Source organism: Synchiropus splendidus, chromosome 5 (genome assembly GCF_027744825.2).
Source record: "Synchiropus splendidus isolate RoL2022-P1 chromosome 5, RoL_Sspl_1.0, whole genome shotgun sequence".
In the NCBI taxonomy this organism is placed as follows: Eukaryota; Metazoa; Chordata; class Actinopteri; order Syngnathiformes; family Callionymidae; genus Synchiropus; species Synchiropus splendidus.
The window spans coordinates 28178487-28196288 of record NC_071338.1 but is presented as its reverse complement, the minus strand read 5'-3'; the positions used below and the strand labels follow the sequence as shown (position 1 = coordinate 28196288).

The window sequence follows — 17802 nt, the reverse complement described above, 5'->3', positions numbered from 1 at the left end:
AGAGTGAACTCTCGCGAGAATACAGCAGCAAACCACGGACTGTTGGATAACCAAGTCGACTTGCTTACGAGTTTTGTTTTGTGATCATGACGTGAAAACGTCACTTTGTTTGTATTTCGTATAGATGCTCAAACTCAATTTCTGTGTTCCGTTCAGTTGAATTTGAATTCCAAGAGTTTGTTGTTCAATCTGCGTGGTGGCGCCGTATGTCATTCTGTCCAGACCTATTTTGAATTGCTGATATAAGTGAAATACAGTACACAATGTACATCCAGTGCGTGAGACCTTCGTTTTTATACCTACAGAGATATGTACTTGTTTATTTAAATCATCAAATGTGTCGATGTCCCCCCGTTAGAGCTCAATTATGCATTTTACAGCACAAAACACAACATATAACGTGAGTTTGTCCACTTTTGCACATAGCTTTATCTTTAGGAAACTATATCAAGCTTCAGTTGTCTGCCAAATACTTAATGGGAAACTAATGGGAAAGAAGTGCTTACGGGTTCGAGTGTTTGAAGAGTTCATTTATTTAACACGTACTTGGTATCATACAACACATGACCTTTTTCGAACACATATTTCCCACAGGGGAAATATGTCACAGAACACCATGCTGAAAGATAATACAGCAATAAGTCTTTTATTGAAATGACACATCATTAAGGTGCTTTCAAAACACCTCCGGTCAGTTGCAGACAACAAGATCACAAGCGTATTGAAATACGAAGATTACACTTCATCGCAGTACAGCAAAAAAAAAAAAAAAAAAGGCATGACTTGAACACAATGTAGTAAACAGAACTGAGTAAAACCCTGATCAGTCCATCTGAATTCACAGTACAAAGTAAAACATATTCCTTCGTTTTGAGCAACAACAGAGGCATGCTTTACTGGACATCAATAAATAACACAAGACGACATGGAATCCAGAGTTAAGCACGTTGATGAAACTTCAGTTAACATCAAACAACTGGACTAAACCAAATCTTTTAAGCAGCAGATATGACTTAAATAAGGGACTTAAAAGTTTGGTTTGCCAGTGTACTGTCTGAAAAGCTACGTAAAACTGCATGGGTAAGACTAAGCACGGAGAAATATGTTGAACATAGTCATGCAAACACCTTCAAAAACATCAATTCATAGCCTTCAGAACTCATCAGGATTTGAAAAAAAAAATAACAGCTTTATATTACTCTTTTCGTTTCAATTACCTGTCTCTACGCCAGGAGAGAAGACAATAACATTCAAAACAAAGGCCGGCACCGAAAATAGACTGGACATGTGCAACATTTCTCTTTGATCCAGGGCTGGAACACTGTGTCTCATACAGCTCTCACGTGGAAAACCTCATCCTGCTTCCGCTCTGTCATGCGAGCGCACCGAGGACACGCTGTGGAGTTGTCATAGTAACAATCTCTGCGGACATGAAATGATGGGAGGAAAAATCGAGTCATTTAAATATCAACATTTTCACAAGTGTACATCTACTTTAAAGGCTGGCGAGCGGCAGCTGGTGACCGGAGGGAAAGCTGACAAACTTTACTTCAAAATCAATACCATAATGTTCAAGTACTGAGAGAACAAGGCTTTATTATTTCACTTGGTCCCCATTATATACCGTATTTTCTGGACTATAAGGCGCTACTTTTTTCGCGCAGTCTGAACCCTGCGGCTTATAGAACGACATGGCTAATACAGTGGTACCTCGGTTCTCGACCACAATCTGTTCCAGACGGCCGTTCGAGAAGCGAATTGTTCGAAATCTGAATCGATTTTTCCCATTACAATGAATGGAAAAGCGAGCACCTCCCCTGTGACACTCTACCACGGTCCAGTGCGGAGACAGGAAAGGTTTTACACCTCAATATGAAGAAAAAACAGTCAGTAAATGTAACTAACGGGACACATCTGCATACAGAGGCTGCGTTGTACACAATAACAAAGCGCGTCGTGGGTCAGCTGATCGGTCCGTGCACATTGTTTTTTCCGGCTTTTTTCAGGGGAGTTCGAGTTCTGGATTTTTGTTCGAAATCCAAAGCAAAAAAATCTTCATATGCCTATTTGAACTCCGATTTGTTAGAAGTCCGAGACGTTTGAAAACCGAGGTACCACTGTATATGGACATGTGCTGTTTTCACTGGCTGGTGAAAACAGCGCATTTTGAACACTTTAAATGTAAATAAGATGTGAGGAGTTCATGATTCAAATTCAGAACATTGCTGAGATTGTTTCATGAGTCAGTCTCCATGCTGGACCCCGTTTTCAAAACTAGAACTAAAGGATTGCTAGACGTGATCCTCATGCATTTTCTGAGGCGCAGACAGCACCAGTGTACCCACGGCTTATGTATGAAAAAGATCTATTTTCCTTCTTAAATTTTGTGGGTGCGACTAATATTCCGGTGCGCTCTATATTCCGGAAAATACGGTTCGCAGAATTTTGTCCCAGCAAAATAAAATTCTTGAAAAGCTAAATTTGAAATCCAACAGAGATAATAAATTAAAGTAATATATGATATATGAAAATAAAGGACAAATCAATAAATTGAAGGTATCAATACCAGAAAAAAAACTGCCAACTCCAGCCATATACAACAGCACATACACAACTGACAGACAAATAGAAATAATAATCTTTTTAAATGAGCTAAAGCTTACCTGTGAAAGACAGCTGAGCAGTCGTGACAAACTGATGTGTGACTATCGAAGGGGAAAAGGATGTCTCCTTCCTTACACAGTTCACACACAAATCCTTTGGCTTGACACCGCTGCACAGGAAGAGGTTTTTAAATCACTGCATCCAACCAAAAATAAGCCACAAGACAAGAGAGTTTTACCTCGCAGTCCAACTTAATGTGTTTAGCAAAAGTAGTGTGAACTTCTGTGAGAGAAATGCTGAGTCTCCCACTGGAGATGTCAATCAAATCTTGTAGTGAGTACATGTCGTCGTTCTCCACAAAGTGTTGTCGATCTTGTAACTGCGACACAGAGGACAATACATCAAATACACTGATCAGCTGACACATCAGGGACCAGGACGAAGTCTTTTTGAGGACACTGAAGTAGTGTTTTTGTATTGAAGGTTCAGACAGAGACAGACAGATATTCATCTGAAGTAACAGGCATCAATGCAGTTGCAGTCCTCCATCAGATGGTGACGCTTTAGACACACTAACGCTGAGGCTTCCTCTCCACCAATCATTAACTGAGGCATTGTGACAGAAATAAAGTCTGCTGACCTGGAGAAGTAACCGTGCCTCCATGGCTTCTTTGCAGGTTATAAAATAGGGTTTCATCAGAAGAATGTCCTGTCGAAGTTTCTGTGAAAACAACATCAGAAATTGGGCAGCTGTGGGGCAAATAATCTCCAACTGTATTGAGAGCCATGTTTTGTGCTTCCTTCTCACCCGGATTTCTACTAATTCTTCCACAAAGTTGAACAGCAGCGGATTGATTTCTTTCAATTTGAGGACAGGCCGGGACATCATCAAGGCCAGATAGCGTAAGGAGGAGCGGCAAACCTGCAGGAGGCCAGCAGAAACACAAATAAAAACAGCAATGCTATAAACACATTCAATGGAGGACTTCCATTCAACACAAACTCTGTGAACTGAAATTAGAGAAAAGTGTGAGGGCAGCCACATGATCACGCAGCTTCATCTTTTCACCTCAAGAAAAACATCTGAAACAAGGGCTGAAAGAATCATTGCAGTGTGAAAGCCTCAGGGTGCCTGAGAGTACCTTGCGGGGATCGAACTCCCAATTGTGGATGACACGTGCAGGGATGATGGCAGAGTCATTCCAGTGGCATGTGCTGCAGTAATACTGTCCTGTGTAGTCGCACTGTCTGGCCTCACTGGGAACGCCCCCTGCAGGAGCAGCAAACACACAGCGGGTGAAACAGAAGCTCCTGCCCTCAGTTTCCTGCCTGGAATTATGCATTGGTATTATTGTTTTTTTTTAATGATGTAAAAAGGTTTTAATCAATATTATAAGTTTTAGTCAATTTAATTCATTATTCTTTGGTGTTTTTATATTATACTTTCTATTCTTTAATTTGCTTAGTCTCCTGTCTGTGATTCTCATTGGACATTTACAAAAAGATATGCGGAATACACACTAAATGTTGATGGTTGATGTGGTAGATTTTACAAGGAAAAGGACAGTTTTTGTCAAGAATTGCTCCACACAAAGTAAGATAAACACTTATAATGACCCAGTTATTTTGAAGTCTTCATCTTAAAATCGAGGCCTAGCCTCCTGGGGCCCAGCCAAATGTCCCCACAAAGTCATATGGTCCTCATAAGGAGAGTGTTTTGTAAAGAATTGCTCCACACAAAGTGGGATAAAGAAGCCCACACACAAATGCGCGCACACGCACATGAATTATTTTTTAAATTAAAACGTTACATTTAATAAGATGGATTCTCTTCTGTTCTGAGGCTTGATGGCCCCCCACATTTGTCACTGTATATAATGTGACCCCTTGTGCCCACCCCTGGTCTATACCACATATAGAGGGCACCTCTTATCCAGGTGCTTTAACCTGCATGCTAAACAGCACAATTCAACTGAAAAGTCTCACTTACTCAGAGAAATTGGCGTTCGACATTCGGCGCAGCGGTAGTCTTGCCTGTCCAGGCCAATTTCAGGGCAGATGCTGAGCTCGTACTCCGACTGATGACTGACCTTCGATCTTACACAAGGCTTTGTGATCAAGTTCATACACTTGCTGTGGCAACGGTAATAACAACCTGGAGAAAGGATAAGTTTTCTGGGTTAATGAAATGACTTGGTTCAGTCAATTAACATGGCAGAGAATCACGTTGTTGACCTGAAGCTGCAGCAAATATAATTAAGACTGCAGAAAGAAAACATAAAGTCAAGAATGCGCCTTCATTGTGTGACAAATTCACATGACTGCATACACTAACTGGTTGTATATCGGTCATGCATACAAAATGGGGAGGTGGACAATGGAATGTATAGATACAATAAGATCACAGTAGGATCAAAAAGTACCAATGTGGGACAACAAAACGTCAGTTTCATTTAAAAAAAAAACTGCATTAAGTGTGTAGGAATCGTAATTATATGCAGAAGTATGACACCGAATACAAATGCACATGTATATATGAACATAATGTTATGCATTATCAATCTCATGTGGTCCGTGAAGGCCGGCACATTTGGTCGGAACAATGTTTTGATTTGTTTTTACCCACAGGAGATGCTTATCTTATCGGGTCAGATAAGACGTGTAGTTCTGCTACTGTCAGCCATAAAAACGAGGTTATGGAATATTTAAGAGCTAAATTAGCTATGCTACTTTGACAGAAAGTATGTTAATGCATTTCTCAATGGAACATCGAATCATACAATCGCAATTCCTTTTCCACCGTCACATCCGGCTTTGCAAGATGGGTTCGGCACATGTACTTGAGGCGTCTCACCTGTGCAGGTGTACCATGTCTGGATCAGACCCCAGATGATGGTGCTGCACTTGTCACAGGTTTGCTTGACACTCTTGCTCTTTTCCTTGGAAAATCTGTGCTCAAGCAGGATTCTTAAATTGGGTTCATCTTCTTCTGGGTCCTAAGAAAAGGTCAAACAGCCAAACACAACACAAAAAAGAGTCATTTCAAATGTACAGAACAAAGAGGTAGCTGTTCTTACTGATGAACACAAAAAGACCATTTTCTAAATGTAACAGATTTTACTAGTCATCACATGTGGTCAATCTGAATGAAAATAGAACAAGTGGGGATGTTATGATTTCATCTGAAGAGGAGAGAAATGTATTTTGTTGTTGTATTTAAACTCCCTCATTGCCAAGTAGACAGCCCCACCCTCAGTGAATCATGCAGAGGACACAATCCATTTAACTTCACTTTGAGCAACGCATTGCTTTTCTTAGAAATGTCCAGATTCAGCTACAAATGCTTAACGATACAATCACCAGCTGAGCAGCTTCACAACACTGAACTGCCAGACCGCAAAGTATAAGGTTTACATTGTTACATTTGTGTTAAACACGTGTGTATAGCCAACACTCAAAAATATTGAGACCGATTCGCCTGAAGCACGGTCCAAAAACACGAAGGGTTTTACAGTATATAACCAGTGCACACATTTCAGACAAAGGTCAAAAGAAACACTCTTCATAAATGCACCAAAATCCGTTCATCTTACCTTAAGTTCTTGTAGTTTTAGGCGCAGATGGATTAGTTTGACCACTGTGTCTTTCTGCTTTTCTGAATGTTCAGGCAATTCCAAGATCAGCTTCTTACACTCCTCTATGGCCAACTTCAGCTGCTCAATGTCAGAGGCAACGAACGAACCCTTCCATAGAACACACCAACAAGGACACATACCATTAAGCAAAATAGAGGGGAGTGGGAAATTAGCATTCCATGATTAGCACTCACCACGGGTCTGGAGAAGTGATCTTCAGATAGGCCAAGATCCATGGTGCGATCAGAACTTGAAAATCTGGTCCCAGAGAACAACTCTGTCCTGGACTCTAAAGAAGAAGGTGTAAAGATGACAATCTTAATCCAAACATACATCAAGACTGTGGTCTAAGCTCACTGGGAAAACGTAGTTGCACAGGCACAAATTGAAAAATGGATTCCCCCTCAGACTCACCCCTCCAGAATTCCTACAGCACACTCCAAACAAACGCAAACCCAGGAATCCTTCCTATCACTTTGAGTAACCTGTGACCAAGTCAGCTGATAAGGATTTGAAACGCCTCCCAAGTACTGTTATGCAAACTTTCCCCTTCCATTGTTACCTAGCAATGGCTAACTAAGAGTATATTGACGAGATTTACTCCAGACCTTAGCTAGTGACCTTCACTCCTCTGTTCTAGAAACAAAATACAACATACACGTTTCATTAAAAAACAGCAGCATGTTTGATTGTAGTCTACGACTCTTGACTTACCCTCTTACCAAGACAACAGAAGAACTAAAAACAGGGATTGAGTTGAGAATTTTAAGGTTTGGTGAAATGTATTCACAGTTTTTTATGCATTATGCCAAAGGCACATTTAGTCAATGATCTAAAAACAAACAAAATAAATCTGAGCTGAAATTATAAAGAAAAACATTTGACATTATTATGTTATTTCTCTTCATTACTCTTAATTAAATCACATTTCAATGGATAAAACTGAATGAGGCCATTATGAATCATACCAAGTACAGTTAAGTGGAACATTAAAGCAATAGAGGCACAGTGCCTTCCTTATTTAACTTTTTATTGCACATTATGAAACGCATTTGCAGCCAAGTCAAGTATCAAAATAAAAGTGAAATTCCAAAGAGGAACCGGTCCCCACTTTCAGTAGAAATACTCATAAATCAAAAGTGGTTGAACTAATGAAAGTTAAATTCCTCTAGCATCTATGGCAAAGATGGCACATGATAGGTCTGAGTTATGAATATGAAAATTAGAAACATATTTGAACAAAGCATTCATTCAGGCAGCCTCCCACATTTCCTCTTTACAAAAAACAGCTTATGTTTATGTTTTATGAAGAGTACTAAACTGCATGATTTGAACATTCTGGAATATAAGATGATATAAAAGAAGCCTCCGATTCATGTATTAGATAAAATTGAACTGTTCTGTTGATCTCTTTTGTGTTCTCAAACAGTGCTACCTTAAACACTGACTAAAAATGTATATATTGAACTATAGGTCTGGCAATTGAAATTCAAGTAGCAGCGTTGGGTTGGACGTTGATGGGCCAGAAGTCTTCTTACCTTTCTGGGGTGGCATTTTGCCTCCTGGGGAACCCTCTTCCTCCTCCTCTTCTCCCCGATCAAAGGGATTGAGGCGGGCTTGGCGAAAATGTGCAAGTCTCTCATCGTACTCCATCTCACCAGCTACATCTGAAACAGAAAAGCTTTGTCTGTAACAATCTAGATTAAAAAAGGAAGTTAATGGCAAGGCTTCATGCAAGGCACAGTACTCCTGTAGTGTTTAACTGATTCAGGTGAACTACTATGTCCAAGGGAAGAGGCTCCAACCAAGAATGGATTCTTCCTGAACAGTCCCAGCTCTGACTTAAAGCCAAAACCACCAAAGGACTGAACCTAACCATCACATAAACGAGACCCAAGTGTGGTCAATTCATGATTTTCCACACATTAGTAATTGACTGCTTGCCGTTCTGTTTCCCTTTAAGCTGAATGGTCCCTCGAGACCTAAATACTGATAGCACTGGGTATATACACTCCGTATATAGCGATAAAAAGACAACAAGTGGTTGGAGTAGATTTCAGTTTCAGGCGACTTCGGTCCACGTCCTATCACGTGATGTAATGACCTATATAAGCTCTCTCCACACCAATTTTCGGGGGGAAAAACATGAAAGTAAACGCAGTCTGTGGACCAAAAACGGGGTTCGGTGAGGACAATTAACATATTTTGGATAAAAGTGCAATAGTGTTATCAACAACATGTCAATACAAAGGCTAAAGCTAACATGCTAACTATCCTGTTGTGGACTAAATAACGCTGCGGAAGCTTACCACGTAGACAACCTCACTTCTCGTCGGAAACTCTAACGTTCGTTATTGACAAGTTCTGTAACTGTCATTCGCTGGTTTCGGATGAAAGCACGATGTTGTTGTTGTTCGACGTTGATCTGTCATCTGCAGCATCACAAGGCTGGAAGTGTCCGCTGTAAATAACCGACCCACTTCCGGTTAATAATTACAAAATAAAACAACAAACAGCAAATCTTAGGCAAATATTACATTGATGTGATAATTAAAAAAAACATTTTGCATAGCGACCATTTGTTTTGTTTTAAACGGTCATTGGATAGAGAGACGTTTTCCGGTGGCATCATTGATTCTACTTTCTAACTTTTCACAATTATTAATGCCTAATAAACAGTTAATACACTTGTATTTATCTTGTCATAAAGATCGAGCCACGCCAGTTATTGGAATAAAAGTGAATAAAAAAGTTTCAGAAAATGTTTTGGTTTTTTTTTGCCGTTCTTATGTCCACGATTTTTTATGAGCGACATTTGAAAAATGACTGTGTCAATGATGTCCATCTCTGAAATATCAATATTATGCTTTAATATTAGATTTGAACTATCGATTTGTTTTTGATGTATTTTAAAGATGGTGCTTTTGTTGCATTAGATACATCTATCCATTCTCAAGGCTGCCATTACACACACAGCGTGTATTGTTCTCTTTATTTTATATAATGCAGACCTGAGCAAAGTTGTCATTTTCTTTCCTTTTTAAATCCTGTAATTGTTTTAGCCAGTATTAGTTAAACAGTAAAGACAAGACATTCATGACTTCATTTTTGTCATGTTTGTCAATTTAGTATTTTCCTCAAAATTCGTTGAAAGAAAATTCAAAACATATTTTGAAATAAATGTTCATCTTCGAGGTTTGGTCCATAGTCTATTATGATTTCTATTCAAATAAAATGCATGTAAAATGATTTTTATAGGGTTCATGCTACATTTACACTTCTTAATATCATAAGAAGTGTAAATATCTTAATATCTTGCTTCCATTGAACATTTTATGGTTCATTTCCTCCTTGTTACTTAAGATTTTTTTTCTGTCACATTTCGTAGTCAGCGCTGCCTTTCTTTTGGCATGATGGCCCCTCACAACAGTCACAGTTTATAATGTGGCCCTTTAAGAAATTTAACTGCCCACTTCTGATATAATAAAAAACATGAGACAAAAAGTCTTTTAACTCAACTCTTACCACTTCAAAAATGTTCAGAGTGTAAACACCTGAGACCTACAGATAGGAACTAACCACTTGGGGTTCCAGGTATTTTCTTTTTATTTGTCAGTTGGGCCTTTCTTTCTCGATGGTGTACAAGTATTGGAGGAGAATGTTAAATTGAGTGGTGCTTGAAGACGCAGCTGGACAAATACAATAGTCAGGATTCTTAGAAGCTGCGATCATGTGCGATGCCTCTGGAGTTCAGATTTATATTTCACCCGCCAGTAATTACCGTAGAAACAATAAAATAATTATCCATGAACAAAAAGATCATTGTGTTTCAAGTTATGCCCTGTATGAAATCCTGAAAAAAAAAATCTAATCTCAAGTTGTCATTTCAGATGGCAATAAAATAATGACGCATATAAGCACATCCTATTGACAATAGGATGTGCTTATATGCGTCATTATTTTATTTTATTTTATTTTATTGCACAATGTACCATAACACTTTCCCAGTGGGTGGTGTCCTCACTGACAATGACACTAAATATGATTCTGATTCTTGACAGGATGAAATGTCAGTTCACCATTTGTCGAGTGGCCTCTGCTATGAATAATTACATTTGGAGAGGGAGCCATGATGAGATCAAATTGAACATAACAGAGGCCACAACAGAGAGCTCTGCATGTCACTCATGCAGAAACAATTGCGTAAGGCTGTGGGGCTTCTCCACTCATGTATCAAGGCACCACGTCCATCAGAAGATCAGACTAATTTTTGACAAAGCTGTTGCGAACTGTCAACACGGCCAGTAAAACCCAATGATGCATCGCACATGATCTCTTTCATCAGATGAGACAGAATAACAGCGACAGACCGTGAAGTGTGGAGAATCAGTGGAATACATGAAACAGGGAACAAATCCTTTTGTGTTTTGTTTTTAAGTGCAAGCTGACTGGATGGGAGTTGAAACAATCATTTAAAGTCAAAATAATCAGGAGTGTCTTGACTGATCACTTCACAGGGCGAACTATCAAGTGCTCTGCTTTATGAGGTTTGCTGGTGTTTTTGAGTGTTTTCATGTTCAAGCCTTTACTGATTCAGAATATTTCTCCTCTCCCTCCAAGGACGGCGTTCCTCGTCTCTTGCCTCACAGAGTCATGAAAGCATATAAAGTTACCAACAGTTAGCAACCAATGGGAAGGAGAAACTGACGCATGACATAGAGCAGGGGTTCTTAACCTTTTTGATCTCGGGGTCCACCTTTCCCAGAACAAATGGACCCGGGGCCCATTCAAGGAATAGAACTGATACATTAATGAAATTAAATGACATGGAACCATGTGATCACCGCAAAGATATTTGTCAGAGAAAAGTCCGACCAGCGGATGAAAAAAAATACACTTGATGCAAACTGTTGAGAAAATTGGAAAAACGTAATACAATTGTGAATAAAATACACATAATTAAACCATGTCTAGATATCGTAAAATAAAAATTATATATTCCATTGAAACTCCAAAGAAGATATAAGTTAAATGTAAATGATAGTATTGCTATAAAATGTTAATTAATTAATTTTCAAAACTGCTTTAACAGGTGCTTTCATGAACAGTTTTTACTGTTTGGGGCGGCGGCATCACTTTCTTTATCATTTTTCTTTCCAAGAACTTCTCCATAGTTGTTAACTATCACAGATTTGCAGCTGTCAAGTCAATTCAGTGACACACTACTGCCACCATACGTGGCTAATGTATTAAAACTGAGCGTCTCACGACCCAGAGGTGTAAAACAAAAAAAACTTCAGCGGCCTCAAGGAGCCCAACTATGGCCCCTGGCCCTATGGCTAAGAATCACTGACATAGAGAACAACAGCTGAGGGACTCATTAACACCAGTGGAGCAAAAACATCATAAAATCTGTGTGAAAACTGCATCCTCAACCAAGTTGACAACTCATGTACATTTTAATTTAGCAGTAGTGTAATTTCTCAACACTATTAAAAAGTGTTCATATGGGGTTTTTGAATTTATATCTTAACCAAAAATGGAGTCAAAATATGTTGGTGGTAAAAATGCATTCACTATGCTGATACAAGTATGTGGAAAAATAGACCAAAATATGTGTCTATTTTTCATATTTTAAAATAGTCTGATCATCTCTGCTTGTTTGTTGGCGCTCATGTGTCTGCATACCGAAAAAAAGCCCAAACCTGTATTGGGGAGTGAGTGTGTCCTCAGTGTGGCTCAGCTCTGGGCCCTTCTCCCACATTCCACAAACATGCAGCGAGTAAATGATGACCCTCAATTATCCAGAGGTTTGACTGAAGTATTTGTGAGCAGTTGTTTTCTGCTGTGTGATGGGTCAAGGGAGTCAACACCTTTCACCTCACATGTCACTAAATACATGGAAACAACATGAGACTTTAAAGTATATTACAGTTAATACTTTCTGTGATTTTTTTTGAAGATGTCGCTTCAATTTGTTATTTGATTCTCCATTCAATGATAAGTATTAAATTTGAACTTCACTGATAAAAACATATGTTAAGTACATAGATTTGTCTATTTAAATATAACATCGGAAGGAATATTTGCAATTTCTGTTGACAAGAAAGACAAGCTGTTCACGCAACAAGTTCAGCCAAATTATCACAAAATAACTTGAAAACGATATTTTATATTTTTCATTAATGATAAGAAAGAGCGTTTGTTTGACTTTGGGTTGGAAATCCCCTCTTCAACTTCTGATATTTTCTATGCGGCCAAAAGTGAATCACGAGTGTCGCGATGAGGTCTGCCGAAAAAAACACTGCCTTCAAATGGTCCTTCTCTCATGGTGACCTGACGCTCTGCTGCTTGGAAAAGACATTAGCGGCGAAATGAGAGCAAACCACTGAAAACCAGAACAAGGTGTCAATGTCTTAGGTTCAACTTTTCAATAGTGCACTAGACATCATTAGAAACACTTCATGTTGCATCACTTTTATTTATTCAAATTTAAATTGTGAGTCAGCGATCGATGTTGCAATTTCCAACCAGCCTTAAATGCACTTTTAAAAGCATCACTGAGGTCAGGAAGTCCAAGGTTGTTGCATTTTGGTATTTATTTTAGCTTAGCTAACAGTTACACACTGACTAACAGCGTCACGCATGAGGACGCTCCTTAGCGAAGAACGACTCATGCCATGCTATGTCTCTTCTAACAGTTCTGGCAGGTCTGATCCGATCATTACACCAATGAATTTGACACAATAAAACTGCTGAAACAGCCTACAATGTCCTTCAAGGCAATACACAGCAACCCAAGGGACAAATCCGGTCAGGTTTATTCTTTGAGGAATCAAATCTGTTCAAGGGTGGATTTAACCACAAAAAACACATGGAACAGATCAAAGGAAATATTGTACTATACGGTACCGTCTGCAGCTGCAATGAATGACTGACACAGATTAACCAATGAGATTCCTAGATTCATGTTTGAGCCAAAACAGTCAAGGCAGTAATCAAAGGTTTTGTCTTAAACCCGAACCCAAATGCGGCCTACATGTAGCAAGAGAAAAAGACAATATTGGACAACATCGGAAGGTTCATTGGACGTTGTTCCGTCTATGTTCACAAAAGTTTTCTACAACTGCGTGGCAAATAATGTCTCTAAAATTATAGAACAAGAAGAATCCATCAGGAAAACAGGATTTTCAATAGCAAAAACTCACACACCTGGTCGGCCCTCCGTGGCTGGCTCCTGCATCTTCTCACAGCCAGGACTGTGAGGATTGGAGACCGGACTCTGGCCAGCAGCATCAGCCCCACCCTCTACACCAGAGGTGGGCAGTTGAATTTCCTAGGGCCACATTGCCATCGTGCCAAAAGAAAGGCGGTGTTGACTATGAAATGTGACGGAAAAAATCTTAAGTAAGTAGGAAGTAGGTTTTATTTGAATAGAAATCGTAATAAAACCATGGACCAAACATCGAACATGATGCCGTTATATATAATATATTATTTCACTTTAATTTTGTTTCAACAAATTTTGAGTAAAATGCTAAAGTGACAAAACGAAAAGAAGAATCCAATATTTAGTCATGAATGTGTTCTATTTACTGTTGAACCAGTACTGGCTAAAACAGGACAAAAAATGACAGAAAGTGACAACTTATCAGTTGTATAGTTTTAGTCAGACCTCATGAGGGCTGCAAAAACACAGACAAAGGGCCACATTTGGCCCCCGGGCCGCATTTTGACCAGGTCTGCTCTACACCCAGTTCTTCCATCACTGAATCGCCTCGCCCAAGGAAACACCATTGTTCAGAGTGAGGAAGGCACTGTAGTAGTAGGACGCCCTGCAGGTGGGGAGTAGACCGTCTGGTGGTCTACAGCAGTGCCAGTGGGGGTGATAGTGCCACGCCACCCAAAATACTCAGCAACTGCTCAGGGTGTGCCATATATACTGCAGAAGTGAGCTGAGCACCAGCACTTTTCAGGCCTCCAGACAAAGAGAGGAGACGGAAAACAGATAACAGAAGTCATGTTGAGCCTTTATTTTTCAACAACTCCACAATATGCTTAATAATGTTGGTGTCACATGAATCATGAGCACAGAGACGCTTCTGCAGCAGCCAAGTGCAACTTCCAGTGACGTTACTGATGGAGAATACAAAGTTCTGAGAAATATTCACAGGTAAGAGTTGCAGTCTTTTTTTTCTTTACAGTAGGTCCACTTATAAATAAATGAGGATAAACAGATGAGCACATCCAGCAAGTGCAGATATTCAAGTACCACAGTGTGCAACAGTCAGTGATCACTTTCAACGTTGTCATGAACATCTATAAATAACTATCTGAATCGACAAGGAACGGGAGATTTTCAGCAGAGTTCTCACCACTTCAGCAAACCTGTGTAGCTACATCGTGGAAGCCATGTTACAAACAAACAAGGACCATCCCAACTCTCGTCCTCCTAAAACCATCCTCCCTAGCCATGATTGACGTTTTGAAACATGTGAAATGCAGAGGAAAAATGGTGAGGACAGAGGAGAACAAAGTATTGGAAGAATCATATTTACATTTCTATCATAAACCTGAGCAGATGATTCTGTCACAGTTATTTAAATCAGCTTCCAGCATCAGCCCAACGTGTTTTAGGTTGAAGCGGAGACGTAATAAATTAATAATAATTATTATTCTCACCACGATTACCTCCTCAGACGCGATCAAAATGAAGGCTGCAAAATGTTTATCTTATTCTGTTAAAGTTGGGCCAAATAAAGGAAATTTCGTAACATTTACACTGATTTCATCACGACAAAAGTTGAATTTGCAGATGGAGGAGGTCAATATTACTTTAGATATTATTCTGGATATGATTTCCATCTACATTTAGATATGGAGCATAACATGGAAAGCAGTGTTTCGGTTAATATCTACGTGTTAAATTGCTTTAACACAAAAGACAAAACGTGTCAACTTGTGTGTGATGCCAAGATCCTCAATTCTTGTTTCGTAAAAATGAGTGATGCATGCATTTAAAGTCAGTGAGTCACAATATTCACCAAAATATAACCTCCATATATTTTTCTAATGAGCATATAAATGTGTTAAACAAACTTTTTTAAAAATCCAGACGGGATGACAATTTAAGAAATTTATAGGAAAAGCTTATTTTACATTCGTTTAAATATTATATAACGATAAAGGATGATTTGGGGCAAACAATAAAATCTGGATTTTAATATTTGAATAAATATGAATAACATTCATGAACCATGAAAAAAGTCAGGATTGGAAGAATTAAAGGCTTTAAGCTCTTGAAAGTATAAAAATAATATCAGGTTTCTTTCTCGAGGGCTGGTTTTCTACAGTGAAGTAAATATTTTTGTCAGTTATTTTAATTTTATTTTTACTTAACTTAAACATGATAAAGTCTATGACGGTGTCACTGCATCCAGATTCTGCGAGTTACCCAAGAGAAGCATTTACCGGCGTTCATGTTTAGATGGACAGCAGTTTTCTCCAGTCTCCATCTCGACTCCTGTGGAGGTCAATAAAATCCAAAAGTCACAGGCGACTCTCTTAACTAACAAAGAGAATCTCTCTTAGTCAAGAGAGTCCAGACGCCATCAGTCCCGCGCGCGTGGATGGAAGATTCTCAGCAGTTGCGCACTGGACCCGGCGCTCCGTCCGGTTCCGCGCCAGCTTCTGACATAATAAACATTCAGGAAGAAGACACCGCCGACGAGGTGGACAGGACAGTTTGCCTCCGTTTTCTTCCTGAATGTATATGATGTCACAGGCCGAAGCACCAGGCGCACATGACCAGCTCCTGCAGGGTTTTACGCAGCTCCTGGCTGCGGTACGCGTAGATGAGCGGGTCGATGAGCGAGTTGCAGATGATGAGGATGAGGAAGAGGTTAAAGTTCCTGAAGAAGCAGTTGCACAGGGGGTTGGTGGGACAGGTGAGGATGAGGATGAGGTGCAGGAAGAAGGGCCCCCAGCAGACGATGAAGACCCCCAGCAGGATGGTGAGGGTCATGGCACCCTTCATGCTGGTGGACTGGCGGCGGCTCTTGTTGAAGGCCATGATGCGCCGCGAGTGGATGTGCGCCAGGAGGAACATGTGCAGGTAGAGCACCGCGTTGAAGACCAGCGTGGAGCAGAAGAAGGTGACCAGGCACACGATGACGGCGTTGTCGGTGTGGTAGACGATGAAGAGGATGCTGGAGGTGACGCTGGCCAGCCACACCACCACGATGATGGTGACCGCGCGCTGCGTGGTCATGATGCTGTGGTAGCGCAGCGCGTAGAAGATGGTGATGTAACGGTCCGCGGCGATGGTGCAGAGAAAGGACAGGGACGAGACCACGGAGCTGCAGATCATCACGTCGATCACGTTGTCCAGGTGACGCAGCATCCCCGGGTGGACGTCCATCAAGCCGTTGTCGTTGAGCAGCATGAAGATGGTCTCCACCACGTTGCTGACGCTGACCAGCATGTCGGACACCGCCAGGCAGCAGATGAAGTAGTACATGGGCGAGTGAAGGTTGTGGTTCTTGTAGATGGCCAGGACCACCAGGATGTTCTCCACCAGGCTGATGAGTCCCAGAGCCAGGAAGAGCTCCTGCGGCACGCGGATCTGGACGCACCCGGACGACAGGCGCTCCCCGGTGGTGGTGTTGGTCTCATTGTCCTCCAGGTAGTCAGTCAGCGGGTTCAGGTCCGAGTGAATAATGAAGTTATTGAGAAGCGATCGGTTTGAAAACTCCATACCTCACTTTTTGACTTCGGTTCACAAGACTTTACAGATTCTTCTCCGCATCCGCTGATGTCACGAGAGCCGGCTTTACGCGCATGGTAGGTCCAGATTTACGCGCGCTCCTGTGTCCAAAAAATGCTCTCCATATTCAGTTCATGTCCTTCGACTCAGGTCCCACGCAGATCTGCTCTTCAAACTCCGCAGAGCAGCATGGTGACGGTGGTCGGTCTGAGAACAGTTGGAAGCAGAAGAGCAGGACGGTCTGAGGGACTGAAAGCCCGCGGGGGACTCCTCCTCGCACGCAAACGTCAGCTGGCTGCTGAGTTTCACACTGCTGTGAGATGGTGGAGAGCACCAGCAAGAATCTTTTTTGAACGCCGCAAATGCTTTGAAAACTCCACACCTACAGTAAAGCACTTGACCTCACTCACACTTGGAGACCCTGAAACGGGTGTTCCTCAGCTCCCCTTCCCTACCAGTCATCTCCTGTTAGAATGCCCTCTAAGTCAAGCTCCAACAGGCTCAGACGGTTTGCGTGTGAGAGTAAATAGCTGCTTGTTTGAGAAGCAACTGTTCTTGCAAGGAAAAAAAAACACGTATTTATGAAAGAGAAAAATACACATTTGAGTGGAAACATTCCAAAAATACATCACTCATTGTAAAATAGTTCAGAGTGGATGTACGGACAAGAAGGATGAGGGTAACCGAACACAGCTGAATTGTTTGTCTAAAAAAACAGAGTTGCAAGAAAACCACCTTCCATGTGCAGAAACACAGCGCGCGCATACCTGAAACTGGTTTTGACGGAATTGGACAGAC

The 17802-nt window shown here is 40.7% G+C and overlaps 2 protein-coding genes across 3 annotated transcripts; both read right to left on the bottom strand.

The window, feature by feature from the left end:
• Positions 1–525: 525 nt before the first annotated feature.
• On the bottom strand, positions 526–8707 carry def8 (differentially expressed in FDCP 8 homolog). Of its 2 annotated transcripts, XM_053865299.1 has the most exons (12): positions 8549–8707; positions 7778–7906; positions 6434–6528; positions 6198–6347; positions 5459–5600; positions 4595–4759; positions 3747–3874; positions 3413–3526; positions 3245–3325; positions 2843–2983; positions 2664–2773; positions 526–1422 (listed from the first exon to the last, which is right to left on the bottom strand). In XM_053865299.1, exons 2-12 carry the CDS (start codon positions 7890–7892, stop codon positions 1329–1331), a joined length of 1335 nt encoding a protein of 444 aa, XP_053721274.1. In that variant the 5' UTR covers positions 7893–7906; positions 8549–8707; the 3' UTR covers positions 526–1328. The 2 variants fall into 2 exon arrangements, with proteins under 2 accessions (XP_053721274.1, XP_053721273.1); XM_053865298.1 differs by having other exon boundaries at positions 3245–3526.
• Positions 8708–14290: 5583 nt separating this feature from the next.
• On the bottom strand, positions 14291–17289 carry mc1r (melanocortin 1 receptor). Its single transcript, XM_053865038.1, has one exon. The coding sequence runs from the start codon at positions 16993–16995 to the stop codon at positions 16018–16020; it is 978 nt and encodes a 325-aa protein (XP_053721013.1). The 5' UTR covers positions 16996–17289; the 3' UTR covers positions 14291–16017.
• Positions 17290–17802: the final 513 nt, after the last annotated feature.

What these genes read in the sequence shown, in the direction of transcription:
- def8 (XM_053865298.1), bottom strand. Translation starts at nt 7,892, where the DNA reads ATGGAGTACGATGAGAGACTTGCACATTTTCGCCAAGCCCGCCTCAAT. An exon ending in ATCACTTCTCCAGACCCGTG is followed by an intron (nt 6,348 to 6,433) that starts GTGAGTGCTAAT and finishes GTTCTATGGAAG; the next exon opens with GGTTCGTTCGTTGCCTCTGA. An exon ending in TCGAACGCCAATTTCTCTGA is followed by an intron (nt 3,875 to 4,594) that starts GTAAGTGAGACT and finishes CTGCTCCTGCAG; the next exon opens with GGGGCGTTCCCAGTGAGGCC.
- mc1r (XM_053865038.1), bottom strand. Translation starts at nt 16,995, where the DNA reads ATGGAGTTTTCAAACCGATCGCTTCTCAATAACTTCATTATTCACTCG.